The sequence below is a fragment of the Aquarana catesbeiana genome, linkage group LG04, assembly GCF_042186555.1.
Source record: "Aquarana catesbeiana isolate 2022-GZ linkage group LG04, ASM4218655v1, whole genome shotgun sequence".
In the NCBI taxonomy this organism is placed as follows: Eukaryota; Metazoa; Chordata; class Amphibia; order Anura; family Ranidae; genus Aquarana; species Aquarana catesbeiana.
In genome coordinates, this window is record NC_133327.1 from 186,857,453 (window position 1) to 186,874,221 (window position 16,769).

Genomic DNA, 16,769 nt, shown 5'->3' on the forward strand with positions numbered 1-16,769 from the left:
CCTTTTTCAACCAGGGTGCCTTGAGTTTTTTTCAGGGGTGCCTTGGCAAAATGCCTAAAAATTGCTCAAAAATTGTATACAGGTTTTCATTGTGCACCATTACAACCTTCTAGCAGCTGGCGTACTAATGACCAATGGCATCATCAGTTGATAAGGAAGATGTCAGTTGCCTGCATAGCATCCTTGCTTGACCCTCCCCTGCCCCTCTCCAAGCATTGGGGTCACATTAGCGTAGTGATTAAGAAAAACTGAGGGAGAAGAGAAACATTGGAACACTAGCCAGTACCAGTTTGCATAAGTGTATTTGCTTTGGAAGAATAAATCATCTCTAACGTTGGGTGTTCTACTTGTGTGGATGTTGCTGTGTTATGTAAAACTATGATGCCGCGTACACACGAGCGGACTTTTTGACCGGACTGGTCCAACAGTCTATCTGACGGACTTTTGGAGGACTTCCGATGGACTTTCCTAACAAACGGACTTGCCTACACATGATCACACCAAAGTCCGACGGATTCGTATGTGATGACGAATGACCGGACTAAAATAAGGAAGTTGATAGACAGTAGCCAATAGCTGCCCTAGCGTTGGTTTTAGTCCATCGGACTAGCATACAGACGAGCGGATTTTTCGACCGGACTCGAGTCCATCGGAAAGGTTTGAAACATGTTTTATTTCTAGGTCCGTCGTACTTTTGGGAAAAAAAAGTCAGCTGGAGCCCACACACGATCGAATTGTCCAACGGAGTCCGGTCCACCGAACCAAGTCTGCCGGAAAGTCCGCTTGTGTGTACACGGCATTAGAATACTTTTTACATTTTAGAATGCGGTGCCTTAAGACTGTCCATAATTTTTAAAGGGTGCCTTGACTGAAAAAAGGTTGAGAAACCCTGACCTAGTGTGCCCCACTGTTGTGATGCTTGCTGGCACTTGGACAAAAGTCACACTTCTACACTTCCACATACCAGCCCATAAAAATAGCCTGCACACAGCATATTTGCAGTTACACAATGCTGTTCATGTAATGTTCACGTTCTCAAACCTAATCTAAAACCAATTTGACTCATGTTTTTCAGCTGCTAAATGAACTGAGTGTAGTGGAAGCAGAATTGCTGTTGAAATCATCAAACCTTGCAGGAAGTTACACAACGCGCTTGTGTCTGTACATTGTAGCGGTGCTAAGACGATACCACGCCTGCCTAATTTTAAATTATGAACAGACAGCACAAGTTTTTGAAGGGTTTGTATTTCAATCATTTTGTTTCTTTGCTTGTTTGTTTATATTGTTTTCAAATGCCCCCAACCCAACCACTAAAAATGTAGAGAAATATATTCATTTTGCGGTTGATTTACTAAAACTAGAGAGTGCAAAATCTGGTGCAGCTCTGCATAAAAACATATCAGCTTCCTGTTTTTTTGTCAAAACTTAAAGGATACGTTCACCTTTTAAAAAACAAAAGAATGAATGTACATCTTTTGCAGGTAAAAAAATGTGCATTTATTTTTTATTTTTTACTTTGACATTGTAAAGCATTGCACTTGCGATCTGCTGATCCATGCAGGGCTCATACAGACTTGTCAGTGTATCTGTCTGCCCAGCTTTCTGTCACTAAAGGCAGCGGAGCTGGCAGCAGCTGCAGGAGTCGGAACATGTTACATGTTCCACCCTAAAAACGGTTGGAACATGTAACATGTTCCCAAAGGTGCACTCATCTTTTAATTGAACAAGCTGAATAGAGAAGTACAGCCAAAGCTTGTTTTGTTGTACTTCTCCTGTGGATCGCTGGAGTGCAGTTCGTTCTGCACTCCTGTGACCCGTTTTCAGCAGACAGCGGGCTAAAGCCTGCTGTCGGCTGATGACACAGAGCCAGTCCAGGCTGGGGAAAGATCGGGACCATATGATCAGGATCCACCCAGATGCCTGGACTGGCAGCTGGCTCAGTCTCTCAGCGATCTGCTAAGAGGCTGAGTCAGCCGCTCCCAGCCCCTTCACAGGCCAGCGCTCCAGTGAGTGCTGCAGGGGCCGAACAGAGAGCTGGTGACTGATAGTCGCCAGCTCTTTGCTCACAGAGCACTGAGAACTTAGCGATCAGCAGTCTTTGATCGCTCAGTTCTCAGTCTTAGAGTCGGCGGGGGACAGATGCATCATCAAACCAATGCTGCAACCACCTAGATAAGCATTATTTCTAAATTCCCAAACTTCTCCTTTAAGTTGGAAGCTGATTGGCTACCATGCACGGCTGCACCAGATTTTGCACTCTCCAGGTTTAGTAAATCAACTCCATAGTGTACTAATGCACTTCCTTATAGATGTGGTTATTCTATTTAGGCAACCATCTTTTTGCACCATTTGTTACAGCTCCCTTTCTAAGAAGTGCACAAAAACACACCTGAAGCAACTTTACATCTGCTTATCTGTCTGTTGTGCTCAACATGTACTATGTGCTCACTAAGCAGGATGCATCAAAGCATACATGCATGAACAGCTTCACCAGAAAAAATGTGTTTGCCTCCATTCAAATCATGTCAAAATTGCTGGCAGAATGCATAAGTATATATAGGTGGCAAAGCTGGCCATGGATAGAATTTCAAAAGAAAATTCTTAGGAAAATTCATATAAAAATTCTCAAAACATTCTCAGACAATTCATCTGTTGTTCGAAAGATTTTGTTTGCTTTTAATATTTGATTCTAGAATGAATGGGCATTACTAAATGAAAACCACATACACCGTTATAAATTCATTCATTCAAGAAAAAAAAAATCTATCCTGCTCCTTCGAATTTTTCGAAAATTGTTGTCACTGTGGTCAAAAACAAACGTTGATTTGACCCACTAATGTTTATAAAAATTACTTAATGTTCTTAGAATGTTCTTTTCCTAAGAATTTTCGTTCACAATTCTACCCATCTATGGCCAGCTTAAGCCTTATAGATATCAAACACAAAATGCAATTAATGAATGTATTTCCTTATTTTATTCTCATGGTACTGAACAAAAACTTCCTATTTATGACCACATTTTATAGGTAATATAGGAAACCTAATGGGGCTGAGCTTACTTTCATCCCTTGTCAGTAATAATTACACATAAGATGTGTCTTGCTATGGAAAAACAGCCCGGAAAAATGAGGAAGCACATTGGGGTTGATTTACTAAACCAGAGAGTGCAAAATCGGGTGCAGCTGTACATAGTAGCCAATCAACTTCTAACGTCAGCTTGTTCAATTAAGCTTAACCTAGAAGCTGATTGGCTACCATGCACATCTGCACCAGATTTTGCACTCTCTAATTTTAGTAAATCAACCTCATTAACTTTTATGCAGTATGTTGATAGCTCTTGTACCTAAAGCTGAAACGGAATCTGCTTTATATTTTGCCTTTCCTGGATCTTTTAGCACATGGAAGACTGCTAACCTCCTTCATCAGCATTTGTGCATAAAAGAATTCCTCTCCTGCAGCAATCTTGCTCTGCTATGTGTGAACACACAGCAAATATCCAGGGGAGTGGACTGTAACCAGGGGGTTAAAAACGCACGCAAAACGCATCTTGATTGCATTTTTATCGACATACATTGACTTCTATGGCCTTACAAATGCATGAAACTGGGATCAAAAATGTGCTGCATCACAGCGCACGGATGTGAACAGGCTCTATAACATTGCCATTGGTTGCACATGTGTGTTCACACATTCCGATGTGTACATTAAAACGCAAATGTGTGAATCAGGCCTTGGAGTTAAAGTGGAACTAAAGTCTGCAATATTATCTCTCCTTCAACAGTCCAAAGTTTCTTGCTGGCGCCTGCATCTTCTACTAGGCTTCCTCCGGGTGCCAGGATACGGCTATCTTTATTGGCTGGCATGTGATGATGTTACTCCTACACATATGTATGCGCAGTTCAAGCTGTTTCTAAAGTAGTCTGCAAGCAGGCTGGCAGTTTTATTGCAGAAGAGCCCATCCGCTCACAGTTTTTTCAAGTAAAACTTTAGTCCCGCTTTAAGTCTTTAATGAGTTCAGCAACATTGGAGTACAGCAGGATGATAAGTAATATATAGTTGCCATTTGTTCCTTGTCTGTGTCACCAAGACACAATATTGTGATGAGATGATGCTCATTTAAAGTAGCAGCCTGAAATACAGATCTTTCTTACACAGGTTGGTCAGAATCAGTGTTAGGAGGGGAAGGGAGCAATTTTAAGAGTTGTTAGGTTTTTCCTTGAATTCTACCTTATCTATAACACAACCGGGTTGATTTACTAAAGGAAAATAGACTGTGCACTTTGTAAGTGCAGTTGCTCCAGAGCTTAGTGAATGAGGTGAGGCTTCACTTTGCAAAGAATACTTACATGCAAAGAAAAAAAAAACAGAATTTTTGCTTGCACAAGATTGGATAATGGAAGTCAGCAGAGCTTTCCCTCATTTACTAAGCTCTGGAGTAAATTACCTTGCCTATTTGCCTTTAATAAATCAACCCCAGTGATTCCACTGATACATCATACACATTGCTTTTAACAATGTTCATTTATGGATGCACAATCGTCCCTGGTGGTGAATGATAACTGATTTTGAGATATTGTGTGAGCAATATTGAGTGCAAACATCTGTATCATTTTGATAGGAATCTTTGTTGCTTGACTGCTGGGGATAATTTAATTCATGATAAACCGACATAAGGAGACATTTGATCTTTGACTGTGTATTTAAAGGCTTGTGAGAGCAGAAGGATATGCAGTTGATCACATATACTTAAAGCGGAGTTCCACCCAAAAATGGAACTTCCGCTTTAAGTGATGGTGAGCCCCTGACATGGCACATTTGGCATGTCATTTTTTTTGGGGGGGGGAACTGATACCCTCTTTTTAGAGGCACCCAGCTCCCACTTCCTCCCAGGGCTCCGCGGTGCCAGAAGGAAGATCACCTCTCCCCCCTTCCTCCGTGCAATGTTCTGGGACACGTCACAGGTCCTAGAAGATTGTCCGACCATTCACAGCGCACGGCGTGGCTCAGGATTTTGCAGTGTGTGTCCAGCTGTGAAGCCACAGCGGGGTGCCCACAGTTACAATGCCGGCCCCTGCAGAGAGGGGGGAGAGGAGTGTGGGGCTTCGTTCACCCGCATCTCTGGCACATGGGACAGGTAAGTGTCCGATTATTAAAAGTCAGCAGCTACACTTTTTGTAGCTGCTGACTTTTAAATGGGTGGAATGGCACTTTAAGGCTGCTTTCACACTGCTCCTTTTAGCGCTGCTTTTTCGGCCGCTAGCGGGGTGCTTTTAATCCAAAAGAAAAGGTTCAAAACTCCCATTTTGCGGCACTTTAAAATCGCTTTTAAGGCGTTTTGAAAGCGCTGCCTATTCATTTCAATGGGCAGGGCATTTTGGGAGCTCTAAAAAAAAGCGCTCCCAACCCGCCCCAAAGATGCTGCTTGCAGGACTTTTCGGAACGTCCCACAAGCGCACTGCCCCAGTGTGAAAAGACACACTGGAATGAATGGAAGGCAGTTTTCAGGTGCTTTGCAGGGGCTATTTATAGCGCTAAAGCACCTAAAAACTGCCCCAGTGTGAAAGGGGTCTTATGCTGTGTAAATTTTAAGTGCCATGAAAATATATTATGAATAGCCTTTGATAACAGATAAGAATACATACAATGCAGGGCCCTGCTAAATTTTATTTTGTCTATTGATGCTTTGGTACATTGAATAATGTATAGGTAACAAAAAATGGTACATTAAAGCGGGGTTCCGGCCAGCTAAAAAAAAATTTAAAGTCAGCAGCTACAAACATTGTAGCTGCTGACTTTAAATAAGTAGACTTACCTGTCCTGGGTGCCCGCGATGTCGGCCGCCCGAGGCCAAACCGTCCCTCGGCTCTCGGGTCCCGGCACCGCCATCCTAGGTAAGGGAAACAGGCAGTGGAGCCTTACGGCTTCACTGCCAGTTTCCTACTGCGCACGCGCGAGCGGCGCAGCGATCTGTGAATGGCCCCGTGGTGTTCTGGGTACACACACAGTTCCCAGAAGACAACGGGGCCGCTTACCGAGGAGAAGAACACGTCGCGGAATAGGAAGAGGCAGATTAGGAAGACTGCCTAGCAACAAGGGTTTAGGTAAGTATAATTTTTTTTTTTTTTCCAAATAATTTTTTTAATTTTTTTAGGAATTTTGGTGGCATTTTTTTTCCAGGGTGGCCCTGGAGAGGTGTACCATGCAATGTGCCTATTTTATGTTTTGGACCCTCTAGATCAGCGGTTCTCAACCTCTTCTAGTGCCGTGACCCCTTGATAAAATTTCCCAAGTTGTGGGGACCCCTAACAGTAAAATTATTTTTGTAGCGTAGGTTGTCAGCACCCAAGGCAAGACAAGTAATTTGCACCCCTAACCCACAGACATTTAGCGCTCCCTGAGTCCCTTCCACTTGTACAGTATTAAAACCCCTTATGGTACATTTTAATATGTACCACTCTTTCTCTTTCTTCTCCTTTCTTTCTCTTTTATCTCTCTCTATCCTAATTTATTGCTTTTTTTTCCCATCCCTCTCTCTAGCCGTTTTTCTTGTTCTTTCTCTTATTCTTTTGCTCCCTTTTTCTTTGTTCCTCCCCCTCTTTCCTCTCCCTTCTATGTATTCTCTATTTCTATTCCTTTTCTTAATCCTCAGTGGGGGAACTGGATAAGTGGCAGTGTTGGTGGGGAGTTGGGATAAGTGGCAATGGCAATGCTGGGGGGAGTTCTGATCAGCCAACTTAGGTGCTCTTGTTTAAGGTCATCTGCTGATATGAGAACTGTAGTGGGAACTTTTAATGGCAACTATAATCACAGGTAGTGTTACTCACTGTGTCTCCGACTTTGTGGTGTCTCGTAGCAGTGACACCTATACCAAAATCAAGAGATAGGGTCTCCTCCAGCCCCTCCCATTTCGCATTCCTCACCAGTCAGCTGACCTCTATTCTCTGCCCCCCAGCCATGCCGTGAACTGAATGGGTGGCTGCGAAGAGGCTGAGTGGGCAGCTGCAGGCTCCAGGAACAGCCCAGCTGGGTGGCCGCAACCACTGCTCTTGATTGTGTAGTTTTTTCCTTTTTCTTTGTAGCCACCCTGGCAGTATGATTATGTCAGATTTTTGCGTCTCAAAACGGTACATTGTTTTGCATAGAAATTTGGCGTTTTATATTGTAGGCCTGTTATTCTTAGTAATAACACACTTAAATCTGTCCAAACAAGAGTCTAGTAGACATTCCGGGTATGATAAAGTTTGAAACACAAAATCATAAATTATAATATAATAAATAATTATAGAAAATAATAAAATAATAATAATAAAATTGATTTCCCCACGAATCACTCTCTCAATTCTGCAAGTGTTCTAATTTACTATTGCTGTTTTCTAGCTGGTCTCAAACTGCTTTTGATGTAAAGGGACACTTTTTGATTGCCATGGACAATCTCAAGTTTCCAGGCAGAAAGAACAGTATATATAATATAAAACTGCATTCAGGGCACTGGACAAAGCATTAGGGACAAAAGGGATGTGAAATAATTTCATACAGTAATGTAATCTGTAAGATTACAGTGTACTGTATGTGTTATGAATTTTGTGCTTTTTGAATTTGCCACCGGGCTCTGCCCCCATGCGTTGAGACACTCGCAGGGAATAGAGCCCGGCACACAGAGGCATTGGGTGGAGGACAGAGCCTGCACACACAGTGAGGGGACATCACAGGATCCTGGGGAAAAGTAAGTAACCTGCACCAGGATCCGGAGATGTAATCCCGAGTGTGGCTCGAGGTTACCACTAATGGTACTGAAATTTAACCCCGAACCACACTCGAGAAAACCGCCAGGGAGGTTAAAGAATGTATTAAAATGTACAGTTGCATAATTCATATATGGCCTAATATTATATTATTTAAAACATTCTATACACATTTTTAATTGATGAGCCACACTCTATAGGTTGCTTTTGTAGGGTTTTGTAACAAAATATCATAGACTGCTCATATGTCACAAAAAATGAAAGAAAACAAGTATAGACTGCTGACATTTAACAGTCCTGTTTACTAGTACGTAGCCTGCATGTTGGAGTATGTGGTGCAGGCAGTAGTTAGATTTACCATTGACTCACCAATGAGCAGGACCCTGGAAGAATTGTTGTTTGTTGTAAATAAAAAAAAACTAAAGGAGTTCTATAGTCACAACATACACCTAATATCAGCATTGCAATAACAATTCAAATAGTTATAATTAACAATCCATTATAAGCTTACTTGAAAATTCAGTTTTCATGCTGTGAGTTCATCCTGTCTGCTGGCCATCTCTTTCCACAACTTCCTGGATTCCCTACATGCTTTTCAGCTTCTCCTCAATTTCTAAGGACTACATATCCCATGGTACCTTGCCTGCAAGCTATGATTCCTGTATTGACTCCGCCTCCTGAAACTCCTCCTCTCAGCACCTCTGTAGTTCAGAAGGCTGTCTCTGTGAATTTTGTGACACAGCAGTGCCTAATCACATGGCACAGTGAATACATGTTACAGAATTCAAGGAGTCAAATGTGTGAGGATCTGCAAAGTAAGTTTACAAACTTCAAGATTGTTCAGACTTATAGGAGTAGACTAGAAATAGTTAAAGTACAATGTGGAAAGGAATATATGAGTTTACATTTTGACCTTAGCTAGAATTTAAAATCTTGAATAATAACGATACGTGTGCTTTTGAAAGTTATTCCTAAAAAGATCTAATGTGTTCTAATTTCAGATTATGTGGTGTAGTAAAGCATGTAGTCAATCCCTCAGAATGCTCCTCTCCAGAAAGATGTATTTTGGCTTACCTGTATGATCTGTACACGTCATGTAGTCATATAAGAAGTAAATTTGGAGACCTTTTCAGGTGAGTAATATTTGATCTAAAATGTATAAATATTATCTCTATAAAGTGTTTTGAGGGCTTCTCTAGAAAAAAAAAAGTGCGGGTGCGGATGCTGATGTCAGCAGTTTGGCAGTTCGTGCCTTATCGTCTTGCTTGGGTATATCTCTATTTTCTAAAAGATTGTGGTTTACAGATACGTGTGCTTCTTCAAACTACATCCATTTCAAAAGCTAATATATAATGCTAATCAAACACAGACATGCTTAATTTGCAGATGATTTGATAATAAGTAGGGCACAAGTCCTTAATTGCTGTGTTCTGTAAATCTTGTTTATCCCTGTGCTCTGTTCATTTCTGTGTAGAATGTGTGTATCTCTCATCAGTCATTAGTGGAACCATTGACTTTTCTTCTGGTTCTCAGCCAGGGCTTCAGTCAGAAACTCTGCACCACTTTCTGTGTCGTATTGTCCATAGACGTGTTTTAGATATTAAGTTACTTAATGAACACCAAATGTGTCTGGTTCTGTTTGTCGGATACCTTGGACTTTATTAAACATGTCCAATTTAAACAGTTTGTAGCAGTTAACTGCTTGTCTGTAGTCAACCTGAGTAATGTAGTTAACAGTATTTTCTGAGGCTTTGTTTAAATATCTAATGATGGTGGCCAATAGGGATGGGCCAAATGACACGTTCGAACATCGTGAAAGTTCAAAACCGAATAACGAACCTCATTGAAGACTATGGGATCCGAATGTGAAAAATCAAAAGTACCTATTTTGAAGGCTTAAATGCAAGTAATTGGGCATACAATGGTTTGGGGGTCTGAGTACTGCCCTGGGGGACATGTGTCAATGAAAAAAAGTTTGTAAAAAACATAATTTTTAAATGAGCAGTGATTTATTGATGCTTAAAGTGAAAGCATGAAAATGAAAAATTCCTTTTAATATAGTGCTTGGGGGGTCCCCTTAGTCCACCTGTAAAGTGGCACATCTGTACTGTGTATAGACGCTGCTGCAGCAATAGTTGCATTTATAAAGCCCAAAAAATAAAATTTTCCCTGCAAGCTTTCTTTATTTTGTAAGCAATGGCTTGGGGAGCCAGTCTGTATGATGAGGCCACAACGTAGTGCACCAGGAACAAGATTATAGATTTTTTTGGATAAATTCTAGTGTCTCTACCACAGACTTTGGATAGCAGTAACGGGTGTGGAAAAATTGTTCTTTGGGTGTTGGTAGCACCTTCACACCATAAAGCTATAGAGGTACTCTTGATGAAAGCAAGAATTGGCCTTGCTGTCAAAAATTGCAATGATATGCACCTGTCAAACAGGTACAGAAAATTGCTCTTTGGGTGTCGGTGGTGCCTTCACGCCGTAACCCTATAGAGGTACTCTTGATGAAAGTAAGAATTGGCCTTGCTGTCAAAAATTGTAATAATATGTACTGTACCTGTCAAACAGGTGCGGAAAAATTGGTCTTTGGGTATTAATTTTGCCCATGAAACCTACACAAAAAACATTCTTCCAGATGAAATCAACACCCACAACACTAGGCAGCCTAGAAGTCCTGCAGAGATTCCACATCCCAAAAACACTTAATTGGCGACATCGGCATCAGGGGTTTCATAGCTGCTGGTAATCCAGGACTGATTCATTTTGATAAAAGTCAGACGGTCCACGGAGTCTGTGGACAGACGCATTCTATGATCAGTAACAAAACTTCCTGCAGCACTGAATGCTCCTTTGGAAAGCAGGCTGAATGCAGGGCAGCCCAGCAGCTCAATAGCATACTGGGCAAGTTTTGGCCAATGGTCTAGTCTCATGACCCAGTAAGCCAGTGGATCGTTGACTGGAAAGCTCTCCATCCCTGTTTTCACCCATAGATAATCATCTACCATGTGATGCAGACGCTGCCAATGGCATGTGGAAGCTGACAGCCCTGGGCGGCGAGGAATAAAAAAATTCTGAAATGCATCACTTAGGTGGCCGCTTTCTCTACCGCTCCTCTCTTGACCAACAGAAGCCTCAAAACTACGTTTTCCACGAAACTGTAACCTACCAAAGTCGGGAACAGCATTCAATAAACTCCTCTTTAAGGTGTCCTCAAGAGATTTCATCTTCTGCACTCTCTGTGGGGACGGGATGAGTTCTGAGACTTTCCCCTTCTAATGGTGGTCAAGGAGGGTTGCCAACCAATAGTGATCCTTTTCCTTTGTGTCACGAGGCATGAGAAGAAGACTCCTCGGGGTCACTGAGGATTACGGTATCTGGAACTGCCTCCTCCCAGCCTCATACCACTCCCAAGGGTTCTAGGGATGGAAAACCATCTCTTACTGTCTGACGTATGTCTTCCTCTGCTTCAATGCCTCCAAAACTGCCAGAATCCTCCTCCTCTCTCTCCTCTTGTGTGTTCTGTGGCAAAGGAACAATGCTATTATTAGCCTCCTCAAATAGTCACAGTTCAGTGTATGCATCCTTTATGAGCAGCCATTGGCGTGAGGAAAAAAAGCAGAGCTGGCCTAAGCCTGTCATTGTGTCATACTCACACAGGTACTCATTGACGGCCCTCTGCTGCATGTGCAGCCGCTGCAGCATTGTCAAAGTCGAGTTCCACCTGGTAGGCATGTCACAAATTACGGGCAGGTGGAATTCCCGCTGAATTTCAGCCAACCAAGCACTGGCTGTGTATGACCGCCTAAAATGACTACATACTTTTTTGGCCTGCTTTAGTAGATCTTTCAACCCATGGTACCTATTTAGGAAACACTGCACCACCAGGCATGGCACATGTGTCAACTTTCCCTGTCTAAGGGCGGACAGGAGGTTTGTGCCATTATCACACACCACCACCACATTCCTGGCTCCAGCTGGCATGGTGTGAACCACCTCTGGGCCTGTCCCTGCAGAGCTGCAAGAATCTCTGCTACAGTGTGGTTCCTGTCCCCTAGACCCACCAGCGGAAGCACTACATGGCACCTTTTAGCCTAAATCATTGAATAGCCCTTTGAACGCTTAGGGGGTACTTGAGGTTCATATGACAATTCAGCAGAGGAGGGCATGGAGGAGGAGGAGGGGGTAGAGCTGACAAATCTCGCATCATCACCAGCTGTATGGAGACTTGGGGGCACAACAAACTACAGCACTGAGCCCTGTCCTGCATCTTTCTGAGCTGCAAGCAGAGTTACCCAGTGTGCTGTGAACAAAATATATATCGTCCCTGCCCTTGCTTGCTGGACCACGTGTCAGCAGTAATGTGGACTTTGCGGCTGACTGCCTTGCCCAATGATGCCACAACATTGCCTTCCATGTGATGGTAGAGAGTTGAAATGGCCTTACGTGAAAAGAAATAGCGACTGGGAACCTGCCATTGTGGTACAGCACATTCTGCAGATTCACAAAAGGGGGGAGAATCCATCAGGTGGAAAGGCAGAAGTTGTAGAGCCAGCAGCTTTGACAAGCTTGCATTTAGATGCTGGGCATGTGGTAGTGACTGTATTTTTTTTTCAGCTGCAGCAGATGAGGCAAACTTCGCTTTAACAAAATGTAATAAAGATATGCAAATGTGTACGTGGATGTACTTTAATCAATGGAAAGTGGTGTTTGGTGCACTTTAATTTGAGTATTCACTATACACACACACTCCACGGATACACTATAATATACTGCAATATACTGCGTCAAAAGTGCAGTAACGCACAGAACTATATGGCGTTAAACTTGCAGTAATGCAATAAAATATATGCCGTTAAACTTGCAGTAACGCAATTAAATATTTGGCGTTAAACTTGCAGTAACTCAATTAAATATATGGTGTTAAACTTGCAGTAATGCAATAATATATACAGTGTTAAACTTGCAGTAATGCAATGAAATACATGACGTTAAACTTGAAGTAACGCACAGAACTATATGGTGTTAAACTTAAAGTAATGCAATGATATTTACGGCGCAAAACTTGCAGTAACACAATAAAATATATGCCGTTAAACTTGCAATAATGCAATTAAATATATGGTGTTAAACTTGCAGTAACGCAATTAAAACTGCAGCGTTAAATTTGCAGTAACGCACAGAACTATATGGCGTTAAACTTGCAGTAACACACTGAATGTACAGCGTTAAACTTGCAGTAACGCAACTGAAATATACTGCATTAAGCGTGCAGTAATGTCCAGAAATGTACTGCGTTAAATGGCACATAATGCACTAAAATATATGGCGTTAAACTTGCAGTAATGCACTGAACTGTACGGCGTTAAACTTGCAGTAACGCAACTTAAATATACTGCGTTAAATTTGCACTAATGCACAGAAATGTAGTGCGTTAAATGGCACGTAAAGGACTGAAATATATGGCATTAAAGCGGGGGTCCACCTATCTATCATTTTTTTTTTTTTGAGTTCATTCACAAACTTTTCTTCTCAGCATTACATACTCACATATTGTGTGTAATATGTCCGCCTGTGTCAGATTTCATCGGAAAGAATAACTTATATTATTCACTGCAGGCGGTTTCCATCTTCATTGTGGGCATTTGAAGCCCACAAGCATTTATTTCCTGGATGTGGTGAATGCTGTGCTCCCAGCATTCACCGCTCGTTCCCGCACGTGCTCAGTGGCATCCTGGGAAGCCTGAGACTAGCTCCCAGGAGTCTGGGAGAGGCTAGAAACACGCCTACTCCCACGGGAGGAGAACCAGAAAGTGCAAAGAAGAATAGAAAAATAAAAGGTAATTACAGCGATTTAAATTTTTTTAAACGGCATGTCAGCATCTAGGCAAGGAAGAGAATACATACAGATATTGTTCAAAATTTGGGTGGAACCCCGCTTTAAACTTGCAGTAATGCAATAAAATATACTGTGTTAAACGGTCACTACACTCACACTGACTGAACTATCCCTACATTCACACTAATGTAAAGATAAATGGTGGTCTCACTACACCCACACTGACTGAACTATCCCTACATTCATACTATGTTTACGATGAATGGTCGCATTACAGTTACACTGAACTATCCCTAGATGCACACTAAACTGGTATTCTACACTGACAATAGAATAAGAATACCACACTATAGCACACTAATGCCGCGTACACACGATCAGACATTCCGACAACAAAATCCATGGATTTTTTCCGACGGATGTTGGCTCAAACTTGTCTTGCATACACACGGTCACACAAATCTTGTCGGAAATTCCGAACATCAAGAACGAGGTGACGTACAATACGTACGACGGGCTGAGAAAAATGAAGTTCAATAGCCAGTGCGGCTCTTCTGCTTGATTCCGAGCATGCGTGGAACTTTGTGCATCGGAATTGTGTACACACGATCGGAATTTACGACAACAGGTTTTGTTGTCGGAAAATTTGAGATCCAGATCTCAGATTTTGTGTGACAGAAATTCCGATGGAAAATGTCCGATGGAGCCTACACACGGTCGGAATTTCCGACAACAAGCTCCCATCGAACATTTTCCATCGAAAGATCTGACCGTGTGTATGGGGCATAACTGTCTAATAGCTCTGAACAGAGCCCTGTTCCGTCTCTCCACGCCGTTATCACACAACAAATGGCTGCTATGGAAAGAATACTTTTATATTGTGGGGCCGGATTAAGAGCAATGAGCCATGATTGAATACAGTCATCATGACAGCGTCCAATCATGGCTCTGACAGTGCTCTGTGCCCTGATTGGGCGAAGCTTTCATGGCTTCAGCCAATCAGGGCTTTCAATGCACTGTGCGGTGGTGGTCATTCGGTGGGTGGAACAAATGGTCGAACATCCTGATAATTTGCTTGTTCGGCGAACGTGCAATCAGCCAATGTTTGGCCTGAACTCATGCTCGAGCCAAACTGTTCGCCCTTCCCTAGTGGCCAAACAACAGCTGGGCCTAAGCATTGTTTTATTCATTCTAAAACAAAAAAAGGAATGTAGGTGCATAAGTACCTCAATCCACCAATTTGTCATTCTGTTGCACAATAGGAAACTATGCACTTTGACTGAACACTGATTATACATGTTAGTGGTCTGTGTCTCATTATTGTATTAATATTATTATTATTATACAGGATTTATATAGCGCCAACAGTTTGCGCAGCGCTTTACAACATGGGGCAGACAGTACACTTACAAGACAAATCAATACAGGAGGGATCAGAGGACCTGCTTGTTAGAGCTTACAATCTAGAAGGGAGGGTCAAGTGGAAACAAAAGGTAATAACTGTGGGGGATGAGCTGATGGAAAAATGAAAATACAGTTGTTAGGTGTGGGTAGGATAGGCTTCTCTGAAGAGAAGGGTTTTCAGGGATCTTCTGAAAGCTAATAAACTAGGAGATAAGCGGACAGATTGGGGTAGGGCATTCCATAGGATTGGAGAGGCTTTGGAAAAGGCCTGGAGGCGAGCAAAGGAGGAGGTGACAAGGGAGCTAGAGAGCAGGAGGTCTTAAGAGGACTGAAGAGAGCGAGTAGGTTGGTATTTAGAGACTAAGCTAGTGATGTAGCTGGGGGCGAAATTGTGGATGGCTTTGTATGTAGCTGTTAGAATTTTGAATTTAATTCTTTGGCCGAGCGGAAGCCAGTGGAGGGATTGACAGAGAGGAGTGGCAGACACAGAGCGATTGGTAAGGTGTCATTGGTTAGAAAGGGGCGTATTTTGGAGATGTTGCGGAGGTTGAGGCGGCAGGATTTGGACAGTGATTGGATGTGTTGCTTGAAGGAGAGTTCAGAGTCTAGGACTACACCTAGAACCCTGGCATGTGGGGATGGGCTTATAGTTGTGCCATCGATTTTGACACAGAGATCAGGGGAAGAGGCATATGGGGGAAGAAAAATTATAAGTTCGGTTTTGGCTAGATTGAGTTAAAGGAAGTTGTGTGACATCCAGACTGAAATATCTGAGAGTAAATTACTGATACGTGAGGAGACAGAGGGAGTGAGCTGAGGGGTAGAGGAATATCACTGATCAAATGTTGGTTTCCTCTATGCAGTCCGCCATGTACCATGTTGTTTAGTCAGGTCTGCTCTGTGTGCACTGCTGCTGCCAGTCTGCCTGATAACTCCCTCTGTATCCAGGTAACTTGAGAGGTTTCTGGATGATAGGTGTGGAGTTGTCAGGGCTGGGCTCAGCTCTTCCTTCTCAGAGCAGTCTTCTCAGCTGTCGGTTAATTGCCAGCTCTAATCTTTCCACAGTGACTCACCTGTTGATGATATCCTGCTCGTCAGTCCTGCTGTCTACTTAAGCTGCTCATTTCAGATCCTTTCTGCCTTTGCCTGGTCAACACATCCTGAAACTCTCTCCTGTGTACCTGTTGAAGACTTGCTTAGCTGATGTCCCTTCTGGTTCCTGATCCTGCTTGAAGTTCCACTATGCTGATTCCTCGGTTTCCTGATTTCCTGGCCTGTCCTGTACGCTGATCTCTGGCTCCCTGACGTCCTGGCTTGTCTGGTTCCGCTCCGCTTCCCCAGTGATTTGGAGGCGATCCAGTTCAATGCAGAGGGTTTCTCAACCAGGTTGAGATATACTTTGAGATACTGCCCCAGGTGTTTCCCACAGACAGAAGCAAAGTAGATTTGGGATATCTTTGCTTTCTCAGAGAGCCTTTGCCTGGGCAAACCCTTTATGGGAGACACAAAAACCCATTGTCCTGAGTTACCCAGAATTTGTGGCTTCCTTCAAAAGGGTATTTGACGTTCCCGCATGCTCCACTTCTGCTGCCAAGCGCCTCATGTCCATCAAACAGAGTACGAGAACTGTTGCTGATTACGCCATTGAATTCCATACTCTGGCAGCAGAGGTTGCTTGGAACAATGAGGCCCTCATGGCTGCCTTTTCTCATGATCTCTCGGAATACCATCAAAGAGGAGACAGCAGCCTGAGATATAACTACTGAGCTGGAAAAGTTGATCAC

At 42.8% G+C, this 16,769-nt stretch overlaps 1 protein-coding gene across 5 annotated transcripts in view; it reads left to right on the forward strand.

Moving 5' to 3' along the window:
* The window catches only part of MED12L (mediator complex subunit 12L), a 777,103-nt gene that overhangs the window by 537,310 nt on the left and 223,024 nt on the right, over positions 1–16,769 (forward strand). For all 5 annotated transcript variants that reach the window (XR_012243786.1, XM_073625995.1, XM_073625994.1 and 2 more), the window contains exons 20-21: positions 1,076–1,239; positions 8,744–8,875. Coding sequence is in view for 4 of the 5 variants with exons in the window: in XM_073625995.1 (XP_073482096.1) it covers positions 1,076–1,239; positions 8,744–8,875 (296 nt within the window). In the remaining variant the exon portion in view is untranslated. The remainder of the gene's footprint in view (positions 1–1,075; positions 1,240–8,743; positions 8,876–16,769) is intronic.